At 44.5% G+C, this 26,572-nt stretch overlaps 1 protein-coding gene and 1 long non-coding RNA gene across 9 annotated transcripts in view; one reads left to right on the top strand and one right to left on the bottom strand.

Annotated features, from left to right (window-relative positions):
- EBF2 (EBF transcription factor 2) overlaps positions 1-26,572 on the bottom strand; it is a 191,220-nt gene that overhangs the window by 153,707 nt on the left and 10,941 nt on the right. For 7 of the 8 annotated variants that reach the window (XM_042983190.1, XM_042983193.1, XM_042983189.1 and 4 more), the window contains exon 6: positions 26,300-26,368. The exons of the other annotated variant lie outside the window; for it this stretch is intronic. In XM_042983190.1, coding sequence (XP_042839124.1) covers positions 26,300-26,368 — 69 coding nt within the window. The remainder of the gene's footprint in view (positions 1-26,299; positions 26,369-26,572) is intronic. 8 annotated transcript variants of the gene reach the window in all.
- LOC122237881 lies at positions 2,090-5,790 on the top strand. The gene is made up of 2 exons (XR_006216599.1): positions 2,090-2,334; positions 5,452-5,790. It is a non-coding gene; the product is annotated as an uncharacterized LOC122237881 (long non-coding RNA).

Here is a 26,572-nt window from a genome sequence, read left to right as displayed (position 1 = left end):
AAGGACCATCACTTTCTCATCTGCTCGTGACTTTTTGCACGCCACCCACACAACATGCACACACCACAGAGAAAGCAGTTCCCAAGGTCACACCTAAGCCCAGCCTGATCCTATTGGAAAAGTAAGACACACAGGTTTCCCTGAAAACATAATTTTACCAGATATCTCAGCATTTTTCCCTGAAAAAAAGGAAGATATCACTGCATAGTTTCCAAGTGAAATCGTTTTAAATGTCCTACATTTGGGCCGTTCACAGAGGCTAATATTTGAATCCACTTGGGAGACTGTGTCCCCAATTCCGATGCAATCATCATGACCAGCAGGGCCTGGGATATCTTTGAGGTCAATACGAGTTTTCACAAATTGTGTACAAGACAGACTTCAGTGATACGTGGGTGTGGGCCTGTTTTCACCAAGCGGTATTTACAGCACACGGCAAGAGGCAGGGAAGTCTTCTAACGCCCGGTCCTCAGGAAGGATACGGAAAATCACAACACGTGTGTCAGCTGCATTTATGCTTTTTTTTTCCACCTTCTTTTACTGCAGTCCCCTTCACACCTTTCCTAGTCTGCATTTCACCACGCAACTGCAAAACGCGTTCTGCCTTTGTCACTGCGAGAAGCCTCGTTTGACAAGGACCCGGTCAGGTCATGAGTCATGCCCACTAACCTGATGTTTAAGCTAGCGTTCAAGAGCAAAATGTCAGCCTTTGGGGGGCCCCAGAGACAGACTGGGGCGCTGCCTGAGCTAGTCAGTGCCTCAACCTACTCGGGTAACCATCAAGATACTCACTGTGATACCTACAATTAATGCGGGGGGGGGGGTGCTCTTTAGAAAAGTGCAGTAAATTCAGTTAGAACAAAAGTTATGACTTTACATTTTATTTTCCCCTTTTGCCTGAAATCCTAATGCCAATATTAAGTTAGCGGCATTTGATCATGACTCGCTTTTCATATCCCAGGCATTTGTTCCCTTAGAAACTAAACAGAGGAAAAAAACTGACTCTATATAGAAATACACAGTTAACTAACTATCCATCCCCAAGATAAACAAACTACTCTTGGCCTTATTTATGCACCACTCAAAAACAAAAACCTAAAACTACAATAAAAACAACAACACACCGTGTGTGTGCAAAATTATAGGCAAAGCTAGTTAAGCCACAGAGTTTGTGATGTTTTATACAGCAGGCTCACAAACTGAAAACAAATTTTTGATTGCTTATATATTCTGAAGTGTTTCCTGCCTACATATCCTCAGAAATCCCAGGAGCTTTCCTGGACACATGGAAAATTTCAAGTTGAGCCATTTTTAAGTTATCCATGAGTGAAAGGGGAAAAAAAGGAGGAAAAAAAAAAACAAAAAACCCAGCACATGGAGTGGGAGTTTGAATTTGTCATAAAAAAGAAGAAAAAAGTTATTTTGTTCTTTGCCTGTCTTTGAGTTACTTGACAATGGCTGAACATACTTTACCCAAGTTTTTTTTTTTTTTTCATTTTTTTCAGAAAGAGGAGAATCACCTTTGTGCCGCAGCCAAGTATGAACATATTCAGCATGTTCTTTCTATACAAGTGCGCACCAGGGAATTCTTAAGGCAGATCTACGTGTAACCGTAAAACTAGCACTACCAGGCACAAATCGGATCGCACGTCATATACTACAAATATACATATACTATACATATACATATACATATACATATACATATACATATACATATACATATACTACAAATAACTACCAGAATAGGAAAGCAAGCGTGCACTTGGCATCCAGCATCCAAAATAAGAATTCGACTTTTAAAGTTACTGTACAGCATTTAACATGGAAATAATCACCTCCGCGGTGACCTCCGCGGTGGAGATCGCGGACGGAGACGCGAACCCCGCAAAAACCCCGGCGACCGGGCGGGGACCGGGTTTTGCGCCTTCCCGCCGCGCCTCTGAGAAACACCGCCCCCGGATTAAAGGCTTCCGAGATGCTCTGCACACGGCATCCACGTGGTAGATGGCAGGGCCTAACGGTGGTGGCTCGGGTGCCCGTGACAGGCGGGGCAGGGAGGCGCGGAGATTCTGGAACGTTTAAAGTAAAAGAGTTGAACAAGTTAAGTAGAGGGCAAAGGCCAAGACTGTTTTTGCGGGGAAACACCCCACTCAGAAATTCAGTTCCTGGCTTCATTTCCCGAATCTCACATAAATATCTGAGGACGTTGCCGGCTCCCTAGAGCCAAGAGGGAAAACATGCATTGAAAAGAACGAGCAAGAGGAGCCAGATCGCGGGATGATCATTTCGCTGGACGCCCTCCCCTTCAGACACCGTTGGCTGGGGCTCCCGGTAAGAAGGGCCGGAGAAAATGGATGAGCGGTGCTCCCTCCCCGGGAAGGGAAGAAACTCTGCTTTTATAAATAAACTTGTCACGGAGATAGGCCACACATCAAAAAAGGAAAGTAGGGGGGAAACCTGGCAGGACAGGGGGCCTGAGGTAATGGAGCCCTCCTGTCTCCCATCGCGGCTGGTGCGCACGGCGAGGGGAAACCGAATATTAGCATTGTCTGGCCCTGGCCATTTTTTCCCTTCTCATAATATAACTTTGTGAATATGTTTAAGAGAGTGTCTGCTGTTATTGGTCTAATGAGCGAACTCTGAAATCTGAGCTAAAGACAGCTCCCTAGTGGCTGCTCACTGTTCCACAGACCGAAAGGAAACTCCTTTCGGGGGCCCATCAGGGCGAGCCACTGCTGACAGCTTGGAACGGCACAGCACACAGATTTATTTCACAGACAGCCACAGACAGGAATTTAGCACCCTGTGCTGGCCTCCTGCTTAGTGGAGAAGGTGTTAAAATGCAACCATGCAGAGCTCTCCCTTGAACAAAACCCAGTAGCGACTAATCAAGCGGTCACCCGTCCCCCGGCAGAAAATTCCGGGTGCCGAGCAGCTGAGCGCCGAGCGGGAGCACCATCCTGACAGCTGCTCGGCGGCCGCTGCAGCTTGAGAGCTGCCTCGGAAATCGCTAAATATTTTGCGTGACCTTTCAACTTACAAATTAATTGATTTATAAACAACGGCAAATGTTATTTATTTATTTATGACATCTTGGAATGCCTTCCCTCGATTTAAGGGCACAGAGCTGCCGAGAATATTCCCTGAGGCCTCCGGCGGAGCTTCAGACCCAGAGGGTGGCGGCTCTTGCTGTCCCTCGCCAACGCGCCTCCCCTGAACGTGCGGCTGAAAGGCGGGGACCAAAGTGGGTGCTGATGTGTAAGACAGTCACCCGCCCCCACTAAGCAAGTCTGAACCGTGGTGTCACCTGCAGAAAATAAGCACACTAGCTTTGTTCTATATGTATGTAGATAGATAGGTACATATATGTGTGTGTACGTGTGTATTTCTGCGTGTACCACGTGTGCATATATACCTGTGTGTGTACATGCGAAATATACATACACACATACACATAGGTCTCTAAGGCAGCCTTCACCTTCAGATTTGTAGCCAAAGTTACTCTCTCCCCACTGCTGCAAATTCTAAACAAGTACTCAACAGCTGAGGGGCTGAGCTTTTTAGGGAAAAAAGCGAACTACATTTATCGAAGCGATTGCTACCGCATCCTGGTCGCTGGGGGTCGTTCCTAAGGAAACTGCACACAGTCGGCAATATTGTTTATATTGATTAGTTTGCTCATCTCACTCTCCCTCACGTATGCCATGGTTTCTCATACTTAGTTGGTGTGTTTATGAAACTACCGACTTGTTCTGGCAAAAGGAGGAGAGAAAAAAAAAAAAGAGAAAGAAAACAAGGAGAAGGCAGGAGGAGGACCAGAAGAAACATTTTTCTTTCGTATTTTCTGTGCTGGAAGTAAGCCCCTGGGTCTCTCGTTTTTAATTCCATTTGCAATGGCTCTGAAAGCTGTCCTCGCCTAGTGTATTCCCAATAAACGTATCCCTTCAGCTCGCTTCTCTTTCTCCCCACCTCAACTCTTAAAGTTTGCCAATCGATAGATAATAATGACCAGATGCTCCCTCAGTCCGGTGCTGGAACCATGCACGATGCCAAAGGCAGGACACATCGGGTCAAACAACGGTCTGCGTCCCAGAAGGTCTTTAAAGCAAGGGACACAAGAGTGAAACGCGATGGCACATGGACCGAAAGGACCCTGCCCGAGACCCCAAAATGCATCTTCACAGAACCAAGTCTACATTTGTTGCGACTACCCTGTCGCACCCCCTCCCCTGTGCTATTTGCTAGTCTGCCAGCATTCTTAGCGGGAAATAATATTTATTTGGACTTTTTTTTAATGTTTATATATTTTTGAGAGACGGAGAGAGACAGAGCATGAGCGGGGAGGGTCAGAGACAGAAAGTGAGACACAGAATCCGAGGCAGGCTCCAGGCTCTGAGCTGTCAGCCCAGAGCCCGACGCGGGGCTTGAACCCATGAACTGCGAGATAATGACCTGAGCCAGAGTCGGATGATTAAGTAACTGAGCCACCCAGGCGCCCCTTGACTTTTTTTATTTTTTAGGCCAACATGTTATCAAATCTTGCAGAGCCAAAAAAAAAAAAAAAAAGAGGGCACAGTATGAATAAGAAACTGATGCCTAGGCAAGTGCCCCTCCCAGAGCTCCTCCTCCAGAGTGGTAAAGCTTTCCCCACCTCACTGTGGTCACTTTACAAAGGGAGCCTTGAAAGAACCAGAGCGTTAGAAAACCAAAGTGGGGAAAGAAACCTCATCACCTTAGGAAGCCAAATCGGTCTGCTCCCATTCCAAGACAGAAGAGAAAAAATTATGCCCTGTTTATTTTTCTACTTCTCCCACTTCTTTGCAAGCATGTCATTTTCCTAGAATTCTTGTGTCGTGGGTTTGGGTTAAAGGGATAAGACTGTATTTTTGTCCCGGAAGTCAAAAGGGGTGTGTGTGTAGGGTAGTGGTGTGGAGGAAAGAGGAAGGGAAGCCACAGGTACGATGTGACGGAGGAACTTTGTATGGAAGCTTCCTTTGCATGTATATATACATATATATTCATATATACATACAGATTCATACATACATACACATATATAAATATACAGACATACATATACGTTCATATATACTTACATATACACATATACATATATATTCATACATGCATACACATTCATATATACATATATGTATATATGAACGTAAAGTTCACATCACACTTACTAGTATAGGGAACGTGCAGAAAAGTATATTTTCACTGAGATGCAAATAGTTTATAGGAATCCTATACAAAGAAAAATGCAACCAAAAATAAGTAGCTTGAAATAGAGAAATTTGCCTTAACCCCAAGTTGAAAACCATCTAAGTGATTCCTGATGCACACTAAGCTTGTCCCTCTCACTCTTACTCCCTTGCTCTCTTCCTGGAGTCAGTATTTCATATATTAAACAGGCCCTTTCATTCTATAAATGTGTTTGCATTCCAGATGAAACCTATTGAGGCAAGGATGAAGTGCGAGCCAAGATGGGCAGAGAGGGTTCTCAATTCTTCCACCAGTGGACATGGTTACAGTTTTTATTCTGGACTTACATAATATGTTCTGCGTTTGAAATACTTCCCCGTTGGTGCTGGTTGCTAGATTTCAAACAGGTGCTACCAGTGAGGCATCCAAGGTAAAACGACATGTCCCTGTCCCCTTGCCCAGTGTGCATTATGTATACTCAAAGTGTCCCTGAGACCCCTGACCACTAGAACATGAAACAAAGACTTCCACAATGTAGGTCTTCTTTTATTCATTCATTAAATAAACGTTCATTGGTACCTACTATGTGTTAGGCATTATTCTCGATGTTGGGGATGAACCGCTAAACAGAAAAACAAAACTCTCTGCCCCTTTGTAGTGGGAGTCAGCGAGGGCAATATACACAACCAACAAATGAGAAAAATACAGAGCACGTTAATTAGTGAAAAGCGTGATGAGAAAAATCGAGCACGGAAGGGGGTTAGGAACTGCAGGATCGAGGAGGAGGATCTTCACCGGGGTGACATTTAAGACCCCAAGGACACTGGAGCAAAAACTTCACATTGAAACATACAGTCCCGGGGCGCCCGGGTGGCTCAGTCAGTTAAGTGTCTGACTCCTGGTTTCAGCTCAGGTCATGATCTCACATCGGGCTCTGCGCTGACAGTGTGGAAACTGCTTGGGATTTTCTCTCTCTCCCTCTCTCCCTCTCTCTCTGTCTCTCAAAATAAATAGATAGATAGATAGATAGATAGATAGATAGATAAACAAAAGAAACATACAGTCCCAATTAAAAAGTAGATATGAACTAACTAACAATAAGGATTTTTCCGTTGGTTTTTATCATGCCAATCACAGCCAATGGTAAAACAGCTGAATTTCTGCCCATTTTCCCTCCAGAGACCAGATTGTGCTTTCCCGCACCCTTTGCTGCTTCTTTCCCACTGAACCTGCACCATTTGGTTCCTGCTGTCCTAACAGTAGGTTCTGTCATTCCTTTAAGTAATATTTGCTGGGTGTCTACTCTGTGTCAACATTTGAGGAGGAAATATCAAAATGGTGTAAAAGCAACATCTATGGAGTTTTGCCTCCTCTGTCTCTCCCCCCAGCTCCATCATACCTGCTCCCTTTCCTACTTAAGGCAGAAACATTCCAAGATCCCAAATCAGTACTTGGGATTTTTAATTTCAGGTGCCAGTGCCTACATGGTAAATAGATGTGCTCCAGTTATGGCAATTCAGACTCCCTGGTTTTCAGAGACACCCCTCCTAAAATCACACGTCTACTCGCTATTAAAAAAATCAAGTCAAGCCACAACAAAATGACTCCGTGCAATTGTGTATCACAGGTAAAAGAAAACCTTGTCGATATGAAATCAGACAGTGTAAAATTCTCTCCCAGAGGAATCTGGCATTATTACATCCCCCATCAATCATGGTAGTCTCTCCAACAACTGTATCAGATGCAACATCCAGATATTGCTGTCATCTTACCAATTCAGCAAAGACTCCGGATACCATTACAAACAATTCGGCCCCACCAAAATCTGAACTCTGCCTAGAGATTTCAGAGTCCTCACTTGTCTCCAACAACTAGGTCCAAATTCCGGGACTTTGCCGTTGAGTGTAATGGAATTTGACCTAAATATATGTGTATGACCTACACACGTACATTTCTGAGGAAATCATGGATCTGACCTTGGCATATAAAAGAAATACTCTATACACGTTATCATAGAATAATATCCGACAATGTATTATTGGATGGCATGTACTCTAAATCTTACCAAGATTAGTTCCTAGTCTGGGCATTCCATTTAACGACAGGCAATGATTCCCCCCAGCCCATATTACGGATCACGTTATCGGAAGCATCCAGGCAATGCTCCAAGTATACAGGATATAACAGGTAGACACACGGATGGACCCAGCAAAGCGTCTGCCTTCTGAATTTACTTTTTTTTCCAGTAGGGAGAGAGTTTTGGGTTTTGTCTCGTCAGATACTCCCGACGTGGGTGAAAGTCACAAAACCAAGCTTAAGCTGAAGTGCAGATATCAGGTGAGCATTCAAATCACCTTCTCTTTATCCCCTGATGCCATTAGGATAAAAACGCTTCCCCCTCTCCTCCTTCCTGCATCCTCACGCACATATGCGCACGCACAAAAGTTGACTTTGAAGCTTTCAATTTCGCTTAACGTCTTCCCTTTGTCCCCGCCACGGATAACCCAAAGCAAGCGAAGTGAGGATCTTGCCTTGGCCCCTGCACAGAAAACACCCACAGTGCTTTCACCTTATGTACCTTATTTATAATCCTCTGTAAATTCACCCAAAAGTCATGAACTACATAATACTAATTCTTATAGGTTGACATATTTCCCTGATCTTTCATGAGCCACATGGGGAAACAGTTTTCTCCTGATCTGAATGAAGAAGAAAAACAGTGATCCTAATCAACCATTTGCCCTTAGTGGCTTCCCTAAACAAATCTGGGAAAGCGCTTAAAGGCTTGGGAATAACCATGACCCTGCTTGATGCACTGTAATAACCCTACCTAATTATACTGATATAAAAACTAATTGGAAAGATAGCAAATGTCAGGGTAAGATGCAAATCGTAGGGTGTTAATTGCTGAACAGGTGCTGGAATAGAATTAAATGAGCATTCTGATTAAAAGAGTGGAGGAAACAAATGTGGACCCCCGATACAAACTTGGCCATGTGACTTCTTCAGCAGTCCATTCCACCAGGAAAAGGTCATGGTGCTGTGACCTCTGTTCTGTGATGGGTGGACCAAGAAAATAATAGTGACCACAGAAGAAAAAAAAACAACAACCTAGCAATAATACCAACATGACTTCTAGAACCGACTGCTTGGTTTGAGCCCCAGAGACATGCAATGTGTTTTAAGAGTTCTCAGATACAGAGATAAGCCTCGCTAGAATCAAGAATGCATAAATGCTCACCTTTCCCCTTCCACCTTGGACCAGAAGGGCTCCTATCCCGCCCCCAAGTACAGCACTACACAGTGCTAAGTGCTACGAGGGACTCACAACACACTTGGGGAGGGACGGAGTGCTTGATTAATTAACTGAATCCATAGCATCGCTTGCCTTGAATAAGTTGAAGCCGTATACGAGCCATGGCATTGGAGTGAGACGACATGACAGAGAATATATCGGCGGTTCCAACTGCTATGAACGGCTCATTCTTATTGCAAACAGCATTTCCTGATGCTCTAGCCATCCAAACCATAAACTGTGTCTATAAAGGCGATTTTCTCCTTAGCCCGGCATGCCAGTGAAGAATGCTTCCTCCCAAATGCCTGGTGCCTTGGTCAAGCTCTCGGCCAATCGTCATTCATCTCCTGACATTTGGAGAAGCCTGGACCAACAGCGCCTGCATGCTGACGCCATCCAGAGACGAAACCCTGAGGGCAGCCGCTGCATGTGGGTGCTGGGTGACAGAGATACAGCTCCCAAGCTCCAAGTCGGTAGGATCCCTTCCCAACACCATGACACCGTCCATGCTCCCACCTCCTAAAGAGGCCCTTTGCTTCAGCACCCCCCTCGAAGAAATGCTCTACCTGAAGTTCCTACCCCTTTTCTCGACATACAACCACAAACAACCCAGAAGGAAATGACTCCCTTTCCAAGGAAGGATGCTGCAGCTTAAGGGTTCTTTTCTCCCCGTAGTTTGCGGGGCTTTGAGATGTATGATGCTGGACACCTAAACTAGCTCTTCAGTGCAGGGAGAGGGAGGCAGCGCAGTTCTGCCCTGTTCTACTGGTGTTTCTCACGCTGCCCTGCCCCAGGGTAGAACAGCAATTCATTTACAGTGCTCGTTCCACCGGGGGGGGGGGGGGGGCCTCTTCACCCAGTGGCTGCCAACCGCACACCATTCTCCTTACCTGTATTTGCTTTTGGTGATAGAGCCCAGGGACGGCAGGGCGCACAAAGCAGCAAAGTTAATCCTTCTAACTCAGACCTACGTCTCCTAGAGTTAGAGCAAAAGCGCAGCAACCCAGTTTGCTTCCTTTTATTTATTTTTTTTTTCTTTGCACTTAATAGATTTGGCCTCCACCGACAGTGGGCAAAAGAAAATAATACGATGGTGACATGAGACAATGCATCAACTCAGCAGCCCAATTTCAAAGGGCAAACAGAGGAGCTCCCAAATGCTTTAAGAGGGAAATGTGGGTACAGGAGGCATGGGTGAGATTTCACCGTGTTTATTTATGCTTTTATAAGGACACTGAGAATAATAACAAAACAGGATGGGAAAGAGAAAATTTTTTGCTCCAGCATGGAGATGGGGGGGGGGGGGGCGGGTAGAACCTCCTTGCTCTTTCCTTTTCTTTGATCTTAAGAGAAGCTCACTCTCTCTTGTTCACTCTTTTCTTTAAGGAGAAAAAAAAAATAAACTGTCTCCTGAGTAATAAAGTCAAGACACTTGCCAGTAAAAATTGGTTAAGGTCATCACTTCCGAAGGTCAAACGAGTTTTAGACAAGATGCCATGTGGGATCGCCATTCAGCACATTTCGTTAAATGGTTAAAAATAATAAAACTAATGACAGTAGTGGAGTTATTTAAAAAAAAAAAAAAAAGCACAGAAGTCAGAGAGAAAATGAGAGAACCAGATGTCTTGAAGGAATGCTGGGAAATGCTTAAGAGGAAGATTTCTCCCACCCCAAACAAAAGCTTCCCCAAGGATCTTTTGAGATGCCCTGTCAGTATCTGATGCAACACCATATATCTTTTTTTGTGTTTTGCTGTGGGGTTTTCTTATTTATTTATTTTATTTTAACAAAGAAGACCCAACAGGGAAAACTTTTTTAAAAGGATGGCGATTCACGTGGACCCCAAAGCAAGCATTTCCCCAGATCCCTTGTGCATCGGCCTTGTCGAAAGATCCAAAAGACGGCAGAAGCGATGTTGTTCCAACGGTAGGTTGGCATAGAGGGGCCAACCTCATGCTCAGCCTTTCTCAAAATGACACCATCAGTTTAAGTGAGAAGATACCACGATCCATGCAGGTTCCGAAAGAAGAACTCTGCTTTAAACAGGTGGAGGCCAAGAGACTGTTACGAGATGCAAATGAACTCTCACAGGAGACCTCCGTGGCTCCAAAAACAAACTCGGAATCCACACTGACAGTGCAGCCCGCGTTCCAAGTTATGTCACATCCTTTCGCAGGGCAATAGTGGGCCGTCAGGCCTGGTGCTTTTTATGATCCGTTTGCTTTTTCAGGCCACAGCTCACCCACGGAACCAAAAAGTCTCTTGTGCCAAGGGATGCTTTAAAACTCCAGTGAGGCCACCGCAAGACTCCGGTTCCAAGTACTGTTCGTTGCCAGTGACAATTAGAACAATCTGAAAATGTTCCTCCCAGAAAAATACACTCTTTTTTTGTTGTAACAGGGGTGTAAACGCCAGCCAATCTCTTTTGGCACCCAGTGCCGTAAGAAGTGCTTTCACTGTGCCACCTCTCGACAAAAACGCCCTCAATGAGTGTCCTCTAAGGACCAGCTTTGAAAAGGGGTTTCGCGTATCAGGTTAATGCATGCACTTGGCACGGCCCAACTTTTGCACCAAGGCTCTGGGGTATGGGGTGATAAGAGCCAGGTTCTGTTTGTTAACGATAAGGCAATTATTTCTTTGGTACTTCATAGGAAAAAAAAAATCTTACAGCAAAGATTCAAACAAGGATCCCTAGGGAGACAACGGAACTCGTAGGTTGGAAAAGTTTCTTTTTTTTTTTTTCCTGCACAAGAGCAAACAAATGGGCCATTGAGAGCAACAGAACGGCTGAGACCAAGTTCCCGACAAACACACTGGCTGTCGCTCCTGCACAAGTCCGCGATAACTTAGGGAGGGGAAGGCAGGCGGCAAGGGGAAAGAGAGACAGGAAGAAAAGGCGCAGAGTGAGAGGAAAGGAAAAAGAAAAGGAGGCAAGAACAAGAACAGCATAGGAGTAAAGAGGCAAGAAAGAGAACAAAGGAGTGGAGACGGGATAAGAGAAAAGAAAGGGCACAGTACATCACTGGTGGAACTTTCGATGTGTTTGGGGATGGAAGAGATCCATGAACTTGGAAGGGTAAACAAATTAGATCTTTATTTTCACTGCCCCCTAATTGAAATTTAGCATCTAAGCATCTCTTTCCATTTTAAATGTAGACAAGCCCCAACGGGATTAGAGATCCACAGGCTTTCCTGGACCATCGACGGTATCCATGATGAAAAAGGAAGGGATGTGGTGGGGGAGATGAGAACACCAAAATCTTGGTATGGTATCAGGCAACCTCTCTCTCCATAGACATAGTATTTCAGAGGATAGATATGTATGACTTGGGTTTGGAAAAAAGGTCCTTTCATTTACTCCCTGGGTCTGGTTTTCTGCCTTCAAGCCCTGGCTCCCTGACCTTCCCCGGAACCCTCTAACATGCAACAAGTCTAGGCTTCCCATGCCAGGGAGCTTTCAGGAAGTTTTCTCAAGGTCATCACATCTGATTAACAGCTGAGAGTCAGTTCCACAGCTCTGCAGGTCAGGTCAAGCATGACAATCTTTTCGGACACAATTTTGCCCAGCTGGTTCCTGCTAAGGTCTGTAAAACTCAAAAAAAAAAAAAAAAAAAAAAAAAAAAGAAGAAGAAGAAGGTAGGCTGTGACTTCCCAAAGAAGCATGTCACTGACGCCTCATTTTTAGTTTTCTACTAGGGAAAAAAAAAATGCCGAAGGGACCGAGATTAATCTACAGACACAATGGGTCTCAAAACAACCAGCCTTCTGGGGCGCCTGGGTGGCTCAGCATCCAACTTCAGCTCATGTTATGATCTCACAGTTCATGAGTTCAAACCCCGCATCCGGCTTTGTGCTGTGGGTGCAGAACCCCTTCGGATTCTCTTTCTCTCCCTCTCTCTGTTCCTTCCCCATGCACATGAGTGCTCTCTCTCTCTCCCTCTCAAAATAAGTAAATAAACTTTAAAAAAAAAAAAAAACTAGCCTTCTGTCCAACCTTCCTTGTCCTCAGAATTACATCACAGAATCCCATTTCCACGGAACTTCAAATCCTGCTGTCAGGGTAGACTAGCATCCTGCAGTCAGTGGACCACTGACCCCATGACCTGTGCCGTAATCTACTAGTAGTTATGCCCCTTTACAGATGTGAGTGGGGAACAGCTGAGCCCCTGCCCTTGGAAATTCCCACCTCCTTCCTATTTCAGTATCACAGGTCAGCCTGGCCCGACCAATAGAAATCATGCCAACTCATCAAACTGATCTCCCTGCCCTCATCTGCAGATGCTTAGGTTTGGGCTCTGTTTCCAGAGGCTCCAAGCCAAAGCATCCCCCCCCTCCCCGTCTTTATGAAGCAAGAAGACCTAACACCTAACTTGGGGCTTCTTGGGGTGGACGTTAGCATAGGTGTCCTGCTCAAATCCTGCTGCCCGCCCAGGGGTTAAGAATGAGGGAGGCGGCCTGTTTCAGGCCGATGCCAATTTTGAAAAACGTGACATACTTCTCTCATCTAAGGAGGGAAGGGTCTGAAAGGACAGGGGAGGGCCTCCCAAACAGGAGCCCACAGCTCCACCTCTTGGGAGAGGGCACGTTTCTACCTGGCAGTAAGAGTCCATGGGACTCCAAATGTTAAGTTACACCCCCGTGTAGGCAGGTTCCAGCCATCAGAGTGGCGGGGGTCAGGCACTGGACGGAGAAAGACGCTAAACAAGATACACCCTGACCAAAACCACATACCGGCTTCCCTCGCTGTCTGGTTAATTTGCTTCCAGTCTCAGTGATGGGAATTAGGCAATTGCTTTAAAAACTCAGAAGCCACCATAAAAATAGAAAATTATTGCTTCCTGTCATGACCAAATATTAAACACAGTGCACACCTAATGACTCTATCCCTCCCCAGGGAAGAAGCTTTATGAACAATAAAATCCCAGCAGACTTCTACTGTTTGGGTTTGGAGGTCTCATTATGGGCTCACTGATCCAATACAATTTACAAGCTCAATGGACTCCACTCGAAGTGAAAACCGCCAAGCCGGAGTTATAAACAGAACACCTACAGTGAAGCCAGCGTTTCATTCTTCATCAGGGAATGAAAAGAAGAAAGAGGGGATTGAGGAGAAAGGCACTCGGGTAACCAGTTGCTCCCGGAAATGTTTCTGACAGCCTGTGTCTGACTCAAGGTTAGACACCTCACTAAAAACGCAAGGCAAGGTGGGGGAAAGCTAAGGAGTCCCTAAAGCCAAAGGCAGGAAGTAAAAAAAAAAAAAGAAAGGTCAGCAAAGGAAAAAGAGGGAGATGGGGTCAGAGTGGGGCGCGACGGGAGTGAGGGAAGCAAACGCAGAATTTTAAAATCTGCCGTCCGGTGTTTCGACACAGGTCGACTCAAAAACGACACCAAATTTTCAAAGTTAGATTTTTTTTTTTCAGCTCACTAAATTACCCAGATATATGTCTAAATGGTGGTTATCCTTCATCTTGTGACTCAACATCTGGATGATAAAATGCATTAGCCACTCTACATTTACTTGGGCAAGCATCAAGTGGACTGCTAGCATTAAATCGAAGTCGAGTCTGGCTCTTGTTCAAACGTCAGCCAAGACCAAGTGGGGAGAGAGGAGCTTCCCCTTTACCTTCAACTCCGTGCAATTTATCACTCGAGCCTAAACAGTCCCACATGTTTGAAGCGCTGAAGGAGACTTGGGGAACGCTGAACAAAGGCTTTCAGGGAAGTCAGTATAAAAGTGAACAGTAGGTAGACAGTGGGCACTAAACAAAAGCAATGCAGGGGAGGCGACAAGTCCATAAAACAGGGTCTAGACAGAGCATGAGAGCAAGGCACCGAGAGGTGACAAAAAGAGACAAGAGACAGAGCGCCGAAGAGGGGGCCTGGGTGGCGAAACTGGCAAAGACTGGCGGGGGAGGGGGTGGGCCGGCAGGGACTGCTGACGGTTCCCAATAATGTTTTCTGTTCACCTATCAGCTTCCTAACTGAACCCCCTAAGTGTGAATCAACTTCCACGTGGACAAGAAGATAATTATGAGCCCTACATGAAGGCAGAACACACACACACGCGCACACACACACACACACACACACACACACAAAGGAAGGAACTAAGCCAGCATGAGCCCATCATGGTACAGGGCTCTCTCATGCATCATCTCCCCATCCCAGCACTGTGCGACAGTCCTCACTCCCCTATTTTTCAGATACAAACTGGGATTCAGGTAGGGTTGCCAGATAAAATATAGGATGCCCAGTTAATTTTAAAGTTCAGACAACAACGAATAATTTTTCAGTATAAGTATATCCCAAATATCACGTGGGAAAGGCTTATAATGAAATTGCATTTGTTTTTATCTGAACTACAAATCGAATTAGGGCATACTTGCACCAAAAAAAAATCATTCATGTTTATGTGATATTGAAATGTGACTGGACAGCCTATATTTTTATTTGCTAAATCCGGCAACTCCAGATTCAATGAGAGGGAGGAAATGAATGAATGGGTAAAGGCATGAATGGTACAGTGGAGTGGTCAAACCCAGATCTGAAGCCAGATTTTGCCAGTTATCACACTCCAGGAATAACAACCACTTCAAGTATGCAACCCACATGTCATAAGTCTGTGTTACGTGCACAACCTTACTTCTTCTGAAGAAAGAAAAGGCCTTTTTGCGCAGAACAAACTGGCTACATAGAAAATTACTGATTATAGGGAAGCAAAATGTCATCAGTCTGACCCATGGCATGGTGCTTGAAAGGTGATGAATCCTCCAAAGCTCCGGTCCAGTTAGAAGCTTTGCGATTCAGCGACACCATATTCATTGGGAATGTCATTGTTCCTCCTGTCCTCTCCTTACACAGACCATCACAGCTGTGTCCTGGGAGTGAGAGATCTTGTCTCTAATCCCAGTTGAGTCTTTGACCTGCCTGCTATATGGCCACTGAAGGAGTTGCTCTTCCACAGAGTTTTCTCATCTGAAATGTGGGTGACGGTCCCAGTGTACGGCTGAGTCATGTGCAAAGCTTTAAATCAATCAGGAAAATGTCCTGTGCAACTGTGCAAATCTGGACCAAAGTCAACCAACCAAAAGGCTTGCCCTTTCTCTCCATAGAGACCTACCTCGGGGCTTGATTGGAGGACCTATGTGTGAAGGACAGCATACAGAGCTACGATGGCCCAGACTGCATGACCATTTTGTGAGCTCTCTTTTCTAAAAGTCCTGGCATCCAATGTGCCTTAAAAAATGCAGGTGTTAACCCCAAAGTGCTGGCCGGAATCCAGATGGTTCCATCCCTGCAAATTCTTCCATTCCTGCCATGGTATCAGTGGGATTAGGAATGTCTCCCTATTTCCTTTTCAAAAGCTCCTGTTATATGTGAGCAGCTGCAGCATTTCTCACCAGTTCTGGCTCCTTGGTGGTCTTGAGGGGGCTGGGAGAGTTTGAGTTTAGAACAAAACCTTCCTGGAGGACAATCACTTAATTAATTACCCAGTAGAGACTGACGACATGCTGACTCCTTATAGACTTGGGTCTAAGCTGCCTGACGTGCTTTGAGCCTCTTGTCACTCGACCACTTTCCTTTCGATCAAATGCCCGCTCCAATCGCAACTCTAGGTCAACATGAAGAACAGGGCAACAAAGAACAACTCCTATAAGATTTCAATCAGCATATAATCTAATCAAGTCCTAACAGGTAGAGCCCTGAGTTTTATAAATCATCTGTGGATAACTTCCTTCTTATCTCCTTAGGATATGTCATATTTCCCAACCGTTTGGCCTGTTAGCCTCTTGGCTGGTCATAAATAGACCCAGAAGAACTCCTCTAGCCCCATTTGCTCAAATAGAAAGAAATAACTGGGAGTTCTAGAAAGTTCTCTCAGGATGAACATGTGGTCTTATCAATCTTTCCCAAGTTCTGGGTCCTTTGTTCCCCCTAAAGCCAGCTAGACAACTCTGGGAAGAAATACCTTTCCTAGAAACAAACATCGATTTCTTATTTCCACCATGGAACAACCTCACAGTGCTGTTCTACTTCTCCTGACTCATCCCCTTTCTGGCAAACCTGCAACTTAATCACATCATACAATTTTATACGGGAGAAACCGGAAGTTGAAGCATACCATTATTTTGCTCCGCGTAACCGCATACATCCACTTGGTCCTCTGATTTTCCCTGGGAATTGATCCAGGGGACCTAACGCGAGCACTTCGAATGAGAGAATCCTAGTCAAAGTGAACTGGTGTGGGTTTTTCCCCTTTTTTCTAAAGAATTACTTGCAAATGGTTTGGATTCCGGCTTCCGAGTTCCTGCTCTCTCACAAACATCCAGGCTACTAAAAAATTCACAGATTGCCAGATGGTACAACAGCAGTTCTTTGCAAAGGATCTGAGCTTTCCAGTGAACAAAGGACGCGTACTCATGGGGACAAGTGGCAACATCAGCAAAAGCTTTGGAGTGGTGGGTGTATTGGGGGAGGGGAAGTGAAATGTGGAGAGGTGAGAAAATGGGCCTTTTACCTCCAGTGACTGGTATCTGGCAGGGAAAACCCAACTCCCAACCACTGCTGATGGTAGGAGGGAGCATATCCAGAAGAAGATGAAAGATATTAAATCAGAAACTAGGATATTTTGGGGCGCCTGGGTGGCTCAGTCGGTTGAACTTCCGACTTCGGCTCAGGTCACGATCTCACGGTCCGTGAGTTCGAGCCCCGCGTCGGGCTCTGTGCTGACAGCTCAGAGCCTGGAGCCTGTTTCAGATTCTGTGTCTCCCTCTCTCTGCCCCTCCCCCGTTCATGCTCTGTCTGTCTCTCTCTCTCTCTGTCAAAAATAAATAAACATAAAAAAAAAAAAAACTAGGATATTTTTATAGGAAGTCACTAAATTTGAAGCCTGTGCCCATTTTCCCAATTCCTGGTGGTGCAGGGTGATAGAAATAATGCCCAAGTTTTGGCAAGTAAACTGATACATTCCCAAAAAAGTCACAGGAAGCAAAGTATCCGTGAACTATTTTAACGCCTTCCTACAAGTTTCCCCTACTTCCATTCTGCATTTTCCAATTCATCCTCAAAATCATCCCTCCAAAATATTGACCTGACCATAAAATTGCACTACTTAAAATCCTCTAATGTCTTTCCGTCACCAACGAAAGATGTCAAAATACTTTTGTCCAGGCATATAAAGTCTTACAAAATCTGGACCCAAATAATCTTTCTAGCTTCTCCTACTGCCCCCCTTCACATACATCCATGCACTTCTAAAACTATGAGCAGATTTAGGAAATTTTTTCCTTTCCATATGTCTTCTCCTACCCACTTTCCTCCTAGAATGCCCTTTGATCTCAACTATGAATGTCCAAGTTATAGTCGTCACCTCTCGCACCTCTACCTAGATGAAAATAATCTCCCCGCTACAGGTCTTCAGAGCTTTAATCTCTGCCTCTCTTATGGCAGTTTTTTCTGCACACTTTTCATTTTTCCATCTGAACTATAAGCTCCTGATGGGAAAGCTTTGTGTCAATTCAATTTTATTATTCCTAACAGCACCTTGCAAAGTCCTTAATATAATAGACCCTTGATAAACATTTACTGAATGATTCATTCTGCCTCACAACCCTAGATATCTGTTCTTGGCATTGTTTTGTACCTACCTGTCCCTGGGGGTAAGACTGCTAAGCAGCAGTCAAATACAAGTAGTTACAGGAAAGGTCCTATATAAACTGGCAAAGGACTCAGTCATCCAAACTCTTCAATGCTTGGCAGTCACAGACTAATCTGCCAACTAATATTTACTGAGTGACTGTAGTATCCAAGCCACTGGACAGATGTTACAGGAGATACAACATAATAATTGCTATGACTTTTTTAAAGCATCTATTCAGTCATACGCTATGGTGGGCACCTTACACTAATATTCTTTTTTTTTTAATTTCCAAGAGAGGTTTCTTTTTTTTATATTAAACATAATTTTTATCAAATTGGTTTCCATACAACACCCAGTGCTCATCCTAACAGGTGCCCTCCTCAATGTCCATCATCCACTTTCCCCTCTCCCCCACCCCCCTCATCAACCCTCAGTTTGTTCTCAATATTTAAGAGTCTCTTATGGTTTGCCTCCCTCCCTCTCTGTAACTTCTTCACTACAAGCGTGAAACCTACAGATAACACAATGACTCTAAACCCATATCTTTCAGTAATATTCTTAATACAACTCATTGAGAGAGAAGTATTATTAGCACCATCACAAAACCAAGAAATATCAAAGACTTAAGCCACATATGATGCCCGACATCCAAGAATTACAGTGTACTTGGAAATGTAAGGCAAACCCAAATAGGTAAAGAAGATAACAACATCCAAACAACCTAGCAAGAGCAGGCACAGGGGGCAAATGTCAAGTGAGAAGACTTGGGCTATAAGAATTGATATCTTTGCAGGGGCAGAATCTGAAGCAGGTCTTGAAAAACTGATAGGATTTATATAGGCAGAGTTTGGGGTGGGTGTTCCAGGCAGGGCTGGTACATGCAAAGGGAGAGAGGAAGACATTTTCAAGGTCCGCTTGATGAAACAAACATTTTGATTCATGGGGAAAGACATGACTGGACTAGAAAGTTGGAACCCATCTACAATCCACTCACCTAGTTTTCACGTACTTTCCACAGTTTGTAAATAAATATTTCTCCGCGTGATCATTTAAGCTGTCCGCTCCATAAAAGGAGGAACCATGGCGGTCATGCTCCCCAATGGTCTCTTAGTGCCACGAGTTCACAAATATTTGTTTAATAACTGAATAACAACAGCAACAAAATCCTAAATGAATAAACGATGGAGTGAACCAACGTACAGATGATTGAGCCAGTGTGAGTCAAATCTTAAAGCTCTGAGAGTCTAGGAAGACCGGTGAGTCGAGCAGAACAAGTGTATTTCTTAAACACTAGCCCAACTACAGAAGTAAACATCAAAACTCTTCCATACCACCTCTTTGATCAGCAGGGGAAGAGTGATTTTCTCAAACGAAATATCATTTATTTACCACGTGGTCCAGGCTGTCATCTGGTGAAGTGCTTCAACCCAAAAGGAAGTATTTTCTATACCAGCAAATAGAAGAGTCCCTTCTCCTATCTGTGTCTAAAATGGCCAAGAAACTAGCAAAGATTTTACTGGAAAACAAAGGACAAAGAACCGGAAAGAATGATGCGCTCACTTCGGGTAGATAATCTGTGTTGTTTGGTGAGAAAATCTACACCCTTTCTGAGAGAATAGAATTTTCAGTAAAAAAAAGAAAAAAAAATAGCCCGGGGCCAGGCTTTTGTAGACTCTTCACAGCACTGGGCTCCCTACACTGGAGATGGGGAATCTGGGCATGGAAGGCACATATTAATAGCTCCCGTAAATTATTGATGAGCAAGGATGATGAATTAGCATGCCTGACACCCAAGCCTGGGCCCTCCGCTAGAATCAGAATTCAGAGCTGGAAGGTAATGCAAAGGTCAACCATTAATCCAATGCACTTCCTTTTACAGATAGGGAAACTAAGGCCCAGAGAGGCAACTCATGACCTCTGTAACATGAGACAGCTAGTTAGTGCATGATCCGGGGCCAAGAGCAGGCATCCTGATCCTAGTCGAAGGCCATATCTGCTACGAAATGCAGCCTCTCAGTCACGGGGACTGGGGACTGATATTCCATCACGCCCGTCACACACATGAATGTGACTTGTACAACCTCAGAGTTAAATGGCACTTCGGGAGCCAACAGTGCTTCCAGACCATACTCACCAGGCCTTTCCATTCTTACACAGCTCTAAATTCTGGAAAGGTTTTCCTTCTTTATCAAAATCTTTTTCTCTGGAACTTCTACCCATTAACTACATTCCAATTTCACCACTGAAACTGGCTATGTGACCTTGGCTAAGTTCTCCAGCTCCTTAAGATTCATATTCTTCTCCATAAAATTGAACTTTTCTTAACCACCAAAGATGAATTAAGAAGATAATTAACGCAAATTACATAGCCGAATGCCCAGCACATAGTAAGCGTCAATTAAAGGTTGAGTATCGGTCGTATCCACCCTTTTCAGGGACAGAAATCCTTGTTTGGGACTTGCCTCTACTGACATATCTGGCTTGTCCATTTCCAGGGAAAGGGAGGGAGTTGTCACAGATTGAAAACCAGTGTGAGTGGCCTAAGACGGCAGGAATCTACTAGGCTTTGTGGACATAAATCTCAGCAAGAGCTCAACTCCAACTACTATCCAAATACTGCTTCTGTGCTGAAAGGAACAGTGGGGTTAAAAGCTGAATCTACATTACAAATCAAGAAGAAATTAATATGGAGTTCGTTTGGTAAATTAACAAAAACTCTAGTGTTCAGGTTTAATGCAATACCCTCTAGCATGCCTGGGAGGTCGGTAAGAGCTTTACTCCCCACAGTTATTCTCTGGAAATTCCCATCCCACAAATAATACTTTCCTGGAGTTAAGTGATACACTGGAGAGAGGGATAACAAGCATGGGCCAGAGGAGAGAGGATCCAAACACGCACTCCAATGGAACAAGGTGGTCGATGAGGCAGAAAAAGGTGGGAAAAGGATGTGCCAAACGGCAGGAAAAGGGCAAACAAGAAGCCTGGACCAGAGGGGAAAGCAGCAAGTGAAGATGCTTACCAAGATGAAAAAAGGAGCAAAACTTGGGATTACAATTACTGAAAGAAAGAAGGAAAGAAAGAGAGAAAGAAAGAAAGAAGGAAGGAAGGAAGGAAGGAAGGAAGGAAGGAAGGAAGGAAAGCGGAGAGAAAGAGGAAGAGGAAGGGAGGGAGGAAGGGAGGGAGGGAAAGGAAGAAAGAAAGAAAGAAAGAAAGAAAGAAAGAAAGAGGAGAGAAAGAGGAAGAGGAAGAAGAAGGGAGGGAGGAAGGGAAGGAGGGAGAGAAAGAAAGAAAGAAAGAAAGAAAGAAAGAAAGAAAGAAAGAAAGAAAGAAAAGAAGAAGGAAGGAAGGAAGGAAGGAAGGAAGGAAGGAAGGAAGAAGATAAGTAATGTGGGGATCTAGAGAAATTGGGGCCTTCATACATTGTGGGTGGGAACGTAAGTAGCTGCAACGGAAGTGGTGTGGCCATGACTCAAATTACTATTTGGTAGGAACAAGGGCAGAGAAGAGAGTTCCATATTCCACTTCTAGGTCTGTACCCAAAAGAATGGAAAACAGACAGTCAAAGAGATATTTGTACACCCCTGTTCACAGCAGCATTGTTCACAAATAGCTGAAAGACTGAAGCAGCCCAAGTGTCTGTCGACAGATGAGTGGATAAACGAATGTGATATATCCAAACTGGGATATTGTTCAGCTTTCAGAAGGAAGGCAGTTCTGGCACTCTACAACATGAAGGACCTTGGAGGACATTATGCTCGGTGAAATGAGCCAGTCACAAAAGGACAAATACAGTAATGATTCTGCTTATGTGAGGTCCCTAGAAGTAGTTAAACTCATAGAGACCAAAAGTAGCATGGCGGCTGCTGCGGGTGGGGGAGAACGGACGGTCACAGTTTTGCAAGGTGAAAAGATCTCTGCGGTGGCTCTCACCGCTCAATAATGTGAACGACCTAAACCACTGAACTGTACACTTAAAAATGGTTACGACGGTCAAGTTTATGTTGCGTGCATTTTTCCACAATTAAAAATTTATTTAAAACAAAGGGAAGATACCATCAGGAAAACCCACCCATGAGATACTTTTAAGTAAACCTTTTGAATAAGGTTCATTCTGTTGTTTGTCGGGCTTCTTGAAAAAGAAAGTAAACAAAACTACATCAACATTTAAAATGGCCCTCCAGGAAACAGCTCAGAAATATGGAAACCAATGTCCCAAGACAGAAGCTCTTGGGATATTTAGCGTATGAGACATAGGCTGATCTGCCCTTCTAATAGAAAATACCATACCAGTATGCACATGGGCACAGACAGCCTACAAAGATGCAAAAAGAACGTTAGCCCTCTCTACCCATCTGACTTTTTATGGGCTACAAGAACTGGTACTTTAAGGACTCTTTTGTCACTCTCCTACATCAGTGAAACTGTCCCTAAAGAGATCTTCCCACGGACCACCAGATTATCCCTGAGCCCCAGAGATTCCGCAGATACTCAGAAGAAGTTTCCAGACGGAGAAGAGAGTCTGAGAAGAATACAGCCCAGAAAAAACAAGCTCTGAATTAGCTCTGAAACCACAAAATGTAAATCGGCTTGAGACTTTTTATTTTTATTTACCACACACAGATCTTTATAGACAAGATTTAGGCCGAAGACCAAAGTAAGGATTATGGTTTCATTGTTGGTTTGGTCTGTTCCGGTTTTGGTGTTTTTTTTTTTTTTTCTTCTTCTTTCATACAGGAACTTTGGATTTTTACACTAAAAATTAATCAGCTTTACTGCCACTCTAGACACGCACACATTTGTACACAGAAGGAAGGCTCTACTGGAGGCCTGTGATTCAGCAGCAAGTCCTGCTGGGCTGTGCATTGGCCTGGCTTTTTGGAGAGGGGTGGGGCTGCCCAAGAATTCACAAAAGCATGCTGAAAAGACAGCTGAAAATAAAAATTAAATTTATGTTTCTAGAGAAATCAAGGCAGAGAGTAATTTAGTAGGAAAAAAACAAATCCTAATCTGGGGCTAAGTCTGAGGACCTAGAGAACTACATCTCTGATGGGGGGGTGGGCGGGCGGGCACCCTATTATAAAATCCGATGATTTTCAATGAAGGGGCCACATGGTAGTAAAAGCTATCTTTCATCTTTTAAGCAGCCTATTGGAAACTGAATATCTGCCCAAGATGTGGTCACAGGGGCTAAATGAAAAGTCAAGTTGTTTGGCGTTTGAGCTGGAAGCCTATCGAGTCAGTGTGATAACACTGCTTGTCTTGTCCCCATCCAAAACTCTGACTGGCCATTGATGAGATCAAGGGCATTTCTGGAATGAGATTCTTCCTTCCCATTCCATTGTACGTCTTTGATTAATAAAAATGGAGTTTACAGCTGAATGGTTGGTTACTTGTCGATTGCAGTCCAGCAGGCAAAATCTGACAAAACGCTGGGCCGGCCAAGGAAAATGATCGAAGGGGTCTTTTGTGGTGAAAAGTTTGGGAACCACCCTTGAGGCTCCCCATCCCCCCCCCCCCGAACATGCACAATTCCAAGGGAATAAGCAGGCTCCCCAGAGCCAAAGTGGAGCGTGCCTGTTGTGTGAGAAAACTCAAAGAGAGACAGTGTAAATTAACTGCATCTGGTTAGATGAGCGAGCAGGGGGAGGAGATAATTAGTTGGCATTATAGGAACAAGGGCAGAGAAGAGAGTTCTATATTTACTCAGAGGAAATCCAAAATAGACTACTTTGCACCCGTTTGCTGCTCGTGGGGGATCTCAACATTTCCAAGTTGGCAGACGTTGAACACAGGGACGGGATGCAGAACTCAACCAAACCCCCGAATGACACAAACCACCCATCCCACCTCCCACAAATGGAAACCTGACTTCACCTCCTTTTACATCCACAGGGAAGGGAAGGAGGCGAGGGTAAGCCCAAAAGACATTCAGAAGTAATAAGACAAGGGCAATATCTCCAAACAAAAGCCCTGCAATGAGTAAGCAGAATAAATGCATCTGTTTACAATAAAACGGGTTCTCTAAAAACCTGATGATGGCCAATTTACAGCACCCTTTGGTATGTCTCCGTGTGTAGCTGCGCAACATTTCAAAAGTAACACATATTTCAAGTGATGCAGAGATATCACTGGGCTGTTTTATTGTGCACAGGATAGTAAAAAGTAAATGCCATCGTCCCATAAAGCTCTATAATATGCAGCCAAGATACAATTTCCACCTTCGAAGACGAATTTAAGACATTCTAGCACAAACAATGAAAGCACCTAATTTGAAAATCTTCTCCCTCTGTAGATGCTAAAAGACTTTCTTTTGTACGGGTGCCATGCGTATTACATAGGATTAAAACGTAGATATGTCAGGCTCTATCCGCGGGTGCAAGTCGAATGCGGGTTCTTAAAGTAAGAACTGCTAAGTGCAGTCATTAGGATGTGTGCTTATGAGATGGAAGGTGCAGGTTAGGATGTATGGGTTGGCAACCATCTTTAAAGCTGATTTGTGGGGACCTTATTCCAAGAAAAGATGCCATAGTCATGAGGTCGGAAGACCTTCTTCAAAGGGGAGCCAAAGTGTGGGGAGGGGAGTTGAAGATTAGTGAGGTCAGCGTGCATTCTGGAAAGGACTGGGTCTGCATCTAGCTGTTCTCACGTGCTTCGAATCCCCCCAGAGGATCCTGAGGGCATCCTGGGAAGTTGGGAAATGGGGCCACGTGCGATCAACACATCCAACTCACATAAGTCAGGACAGACAGTGCTTGGGAGAGGCAGGCTGTGGCAGTGAGAGGAGCACGAGCCGAGAGGGACAGACAACTGTGTTCTGGAGCCAGCTCTGCTCCACCCAGCCGTGCAATCGTGGGCAAGTCACGTCACCATTCCCGGGTCAGCCTTCCGTCTATCAGATGAGGGAGATGGCTGACCCCAGAGAGTTCTTACAACCCCTGCATTGTAAGCTTCTATGCACTTTCAGAAAAACAAAAAAAACAACAACGGAATTCCAAACAGCTCTCTAAAATTGGTCCCCCGTGAGCCTCCTACGATGGCAAAAGCACCCTGCATATCCAACAGACATTTTACATTTGGTTCTCATCCTCTTCCAAGCACCTCAGAGAAGTCTGCAGAACCGCCACGGACATTTCAGGAGCCTCCTGAAACCTACAGCGGCAGCCAGTACCCTCCGATCGTACCGTGGAAGAACAGAGCTGCTGAGTGCTTTGTCCAAGGTCAGAGGCGAGGACAGGATCAGGATTCCAGCCTCCCCGTTCCTAGGGCTATGCTATACTTTCCACAAAGAAACCAAGCTGGCTTTCTGGGAAGAATGCCAGAGGTTCCATTCTCCCAACTGAGAATTCATTGGGATATTGGAATAACAACTTTGGAGACTGTGGTCTCTCCAATCCATTTCAGGACCTGGCTAGAAACACGAAAACCCAAAGAAAAAAGCAATAGGGAATTATTCCGTTTTTTAACGAAAGAGAAAAAATTAGGGGTGGGAATATGGGATTTCTTAAAAATTACATGATTGCTGGAAGTTAATTTGGTATTTCTTCGTTGGTTTGTAAGTTCTGTTTCCAATCACAAAAACAGACAGCTGAGGATGCCTAAATCACATTTCAATGAATTAGCATCTTGTCCCAGAGAATCTTTCCCACTCTGAATAGAACAGAAGACCCAGAATGCAATGCTCTGTGGTAGAAAGGAATCTCCCTCGATGCAAGAGAGAGTTTGTCATAATCCCCTAAACTGTAATCTAAACTGATAGTCTTCAACCCAACAGTCATCGCGGAGAATGACAAAGGGGATGACGCTTAACTCGGGGTACACTGCCTCTTCCAAGAAACTTAGTGAGACCCAGCTCTGCCAAATAGGAGAGCTGGCCTCCTTTGCCATCCTTTAATATCCACACACTCCTTATTAGGTTGACATCACTGCACCTGGAAAAGAATCCCAGCATAGATTTAGAGACACATGTTCAAAAAGGAAGGTTCTGACTTCTTCCAAGAAACGCCAACCAGAACAAGAGAACACATGTTGGACTAGCTCTGCCTTGAAGATAACATGAAACCAACCTTATGGCAAATCCCAAGTGATCGATACTCAGCGTCGAGGTTCATAAAGGAGAGAAACCAGAAATGATCGTTTTAATCACTTTTGCCCCCTACCTGTCGATGATGACAGGGTCTGAAGGAGTCTCATTTCGGTTTCCACAACTTTTCTTCTCGCAACATCGACTGTAGATTGGGAAGGAACCAAAAGAGTAAAAGAAAATTGTTAAAATCAGGAAGATACAATGAGCATACAGCATAGAAACATTCACAAAAATACATACGTCCTAGGTAGCCTCTTAGCGTTCAGAGGCTCGAGCGCAGAGTTTATGGCCATGTTTCAAAACAATGCTGGACCTGAAGCCCAAAGATACTCCTTCAAATACTCTG

The sequence above is a fragment of the Panthera tigris genome, chromosome B1, assembly GCF_018350195.1.
Source record: "Panthera tigris isolate Pti1 chromosome B1, P.tigris_Pti1_mat1.1, whole genome shotgun sequence".
Taxonomy (NCBI): Eukaryota; Metazoa; Chordata; class Mammalia; order Carnivora; family Felidae; genus Panthera; species Panthera tigris.
The sequence above is the reverse complement of the archived record's forward strand: the minus strand, read 5'-3'. Positions and strand labels throughout refer to the sequence as shown.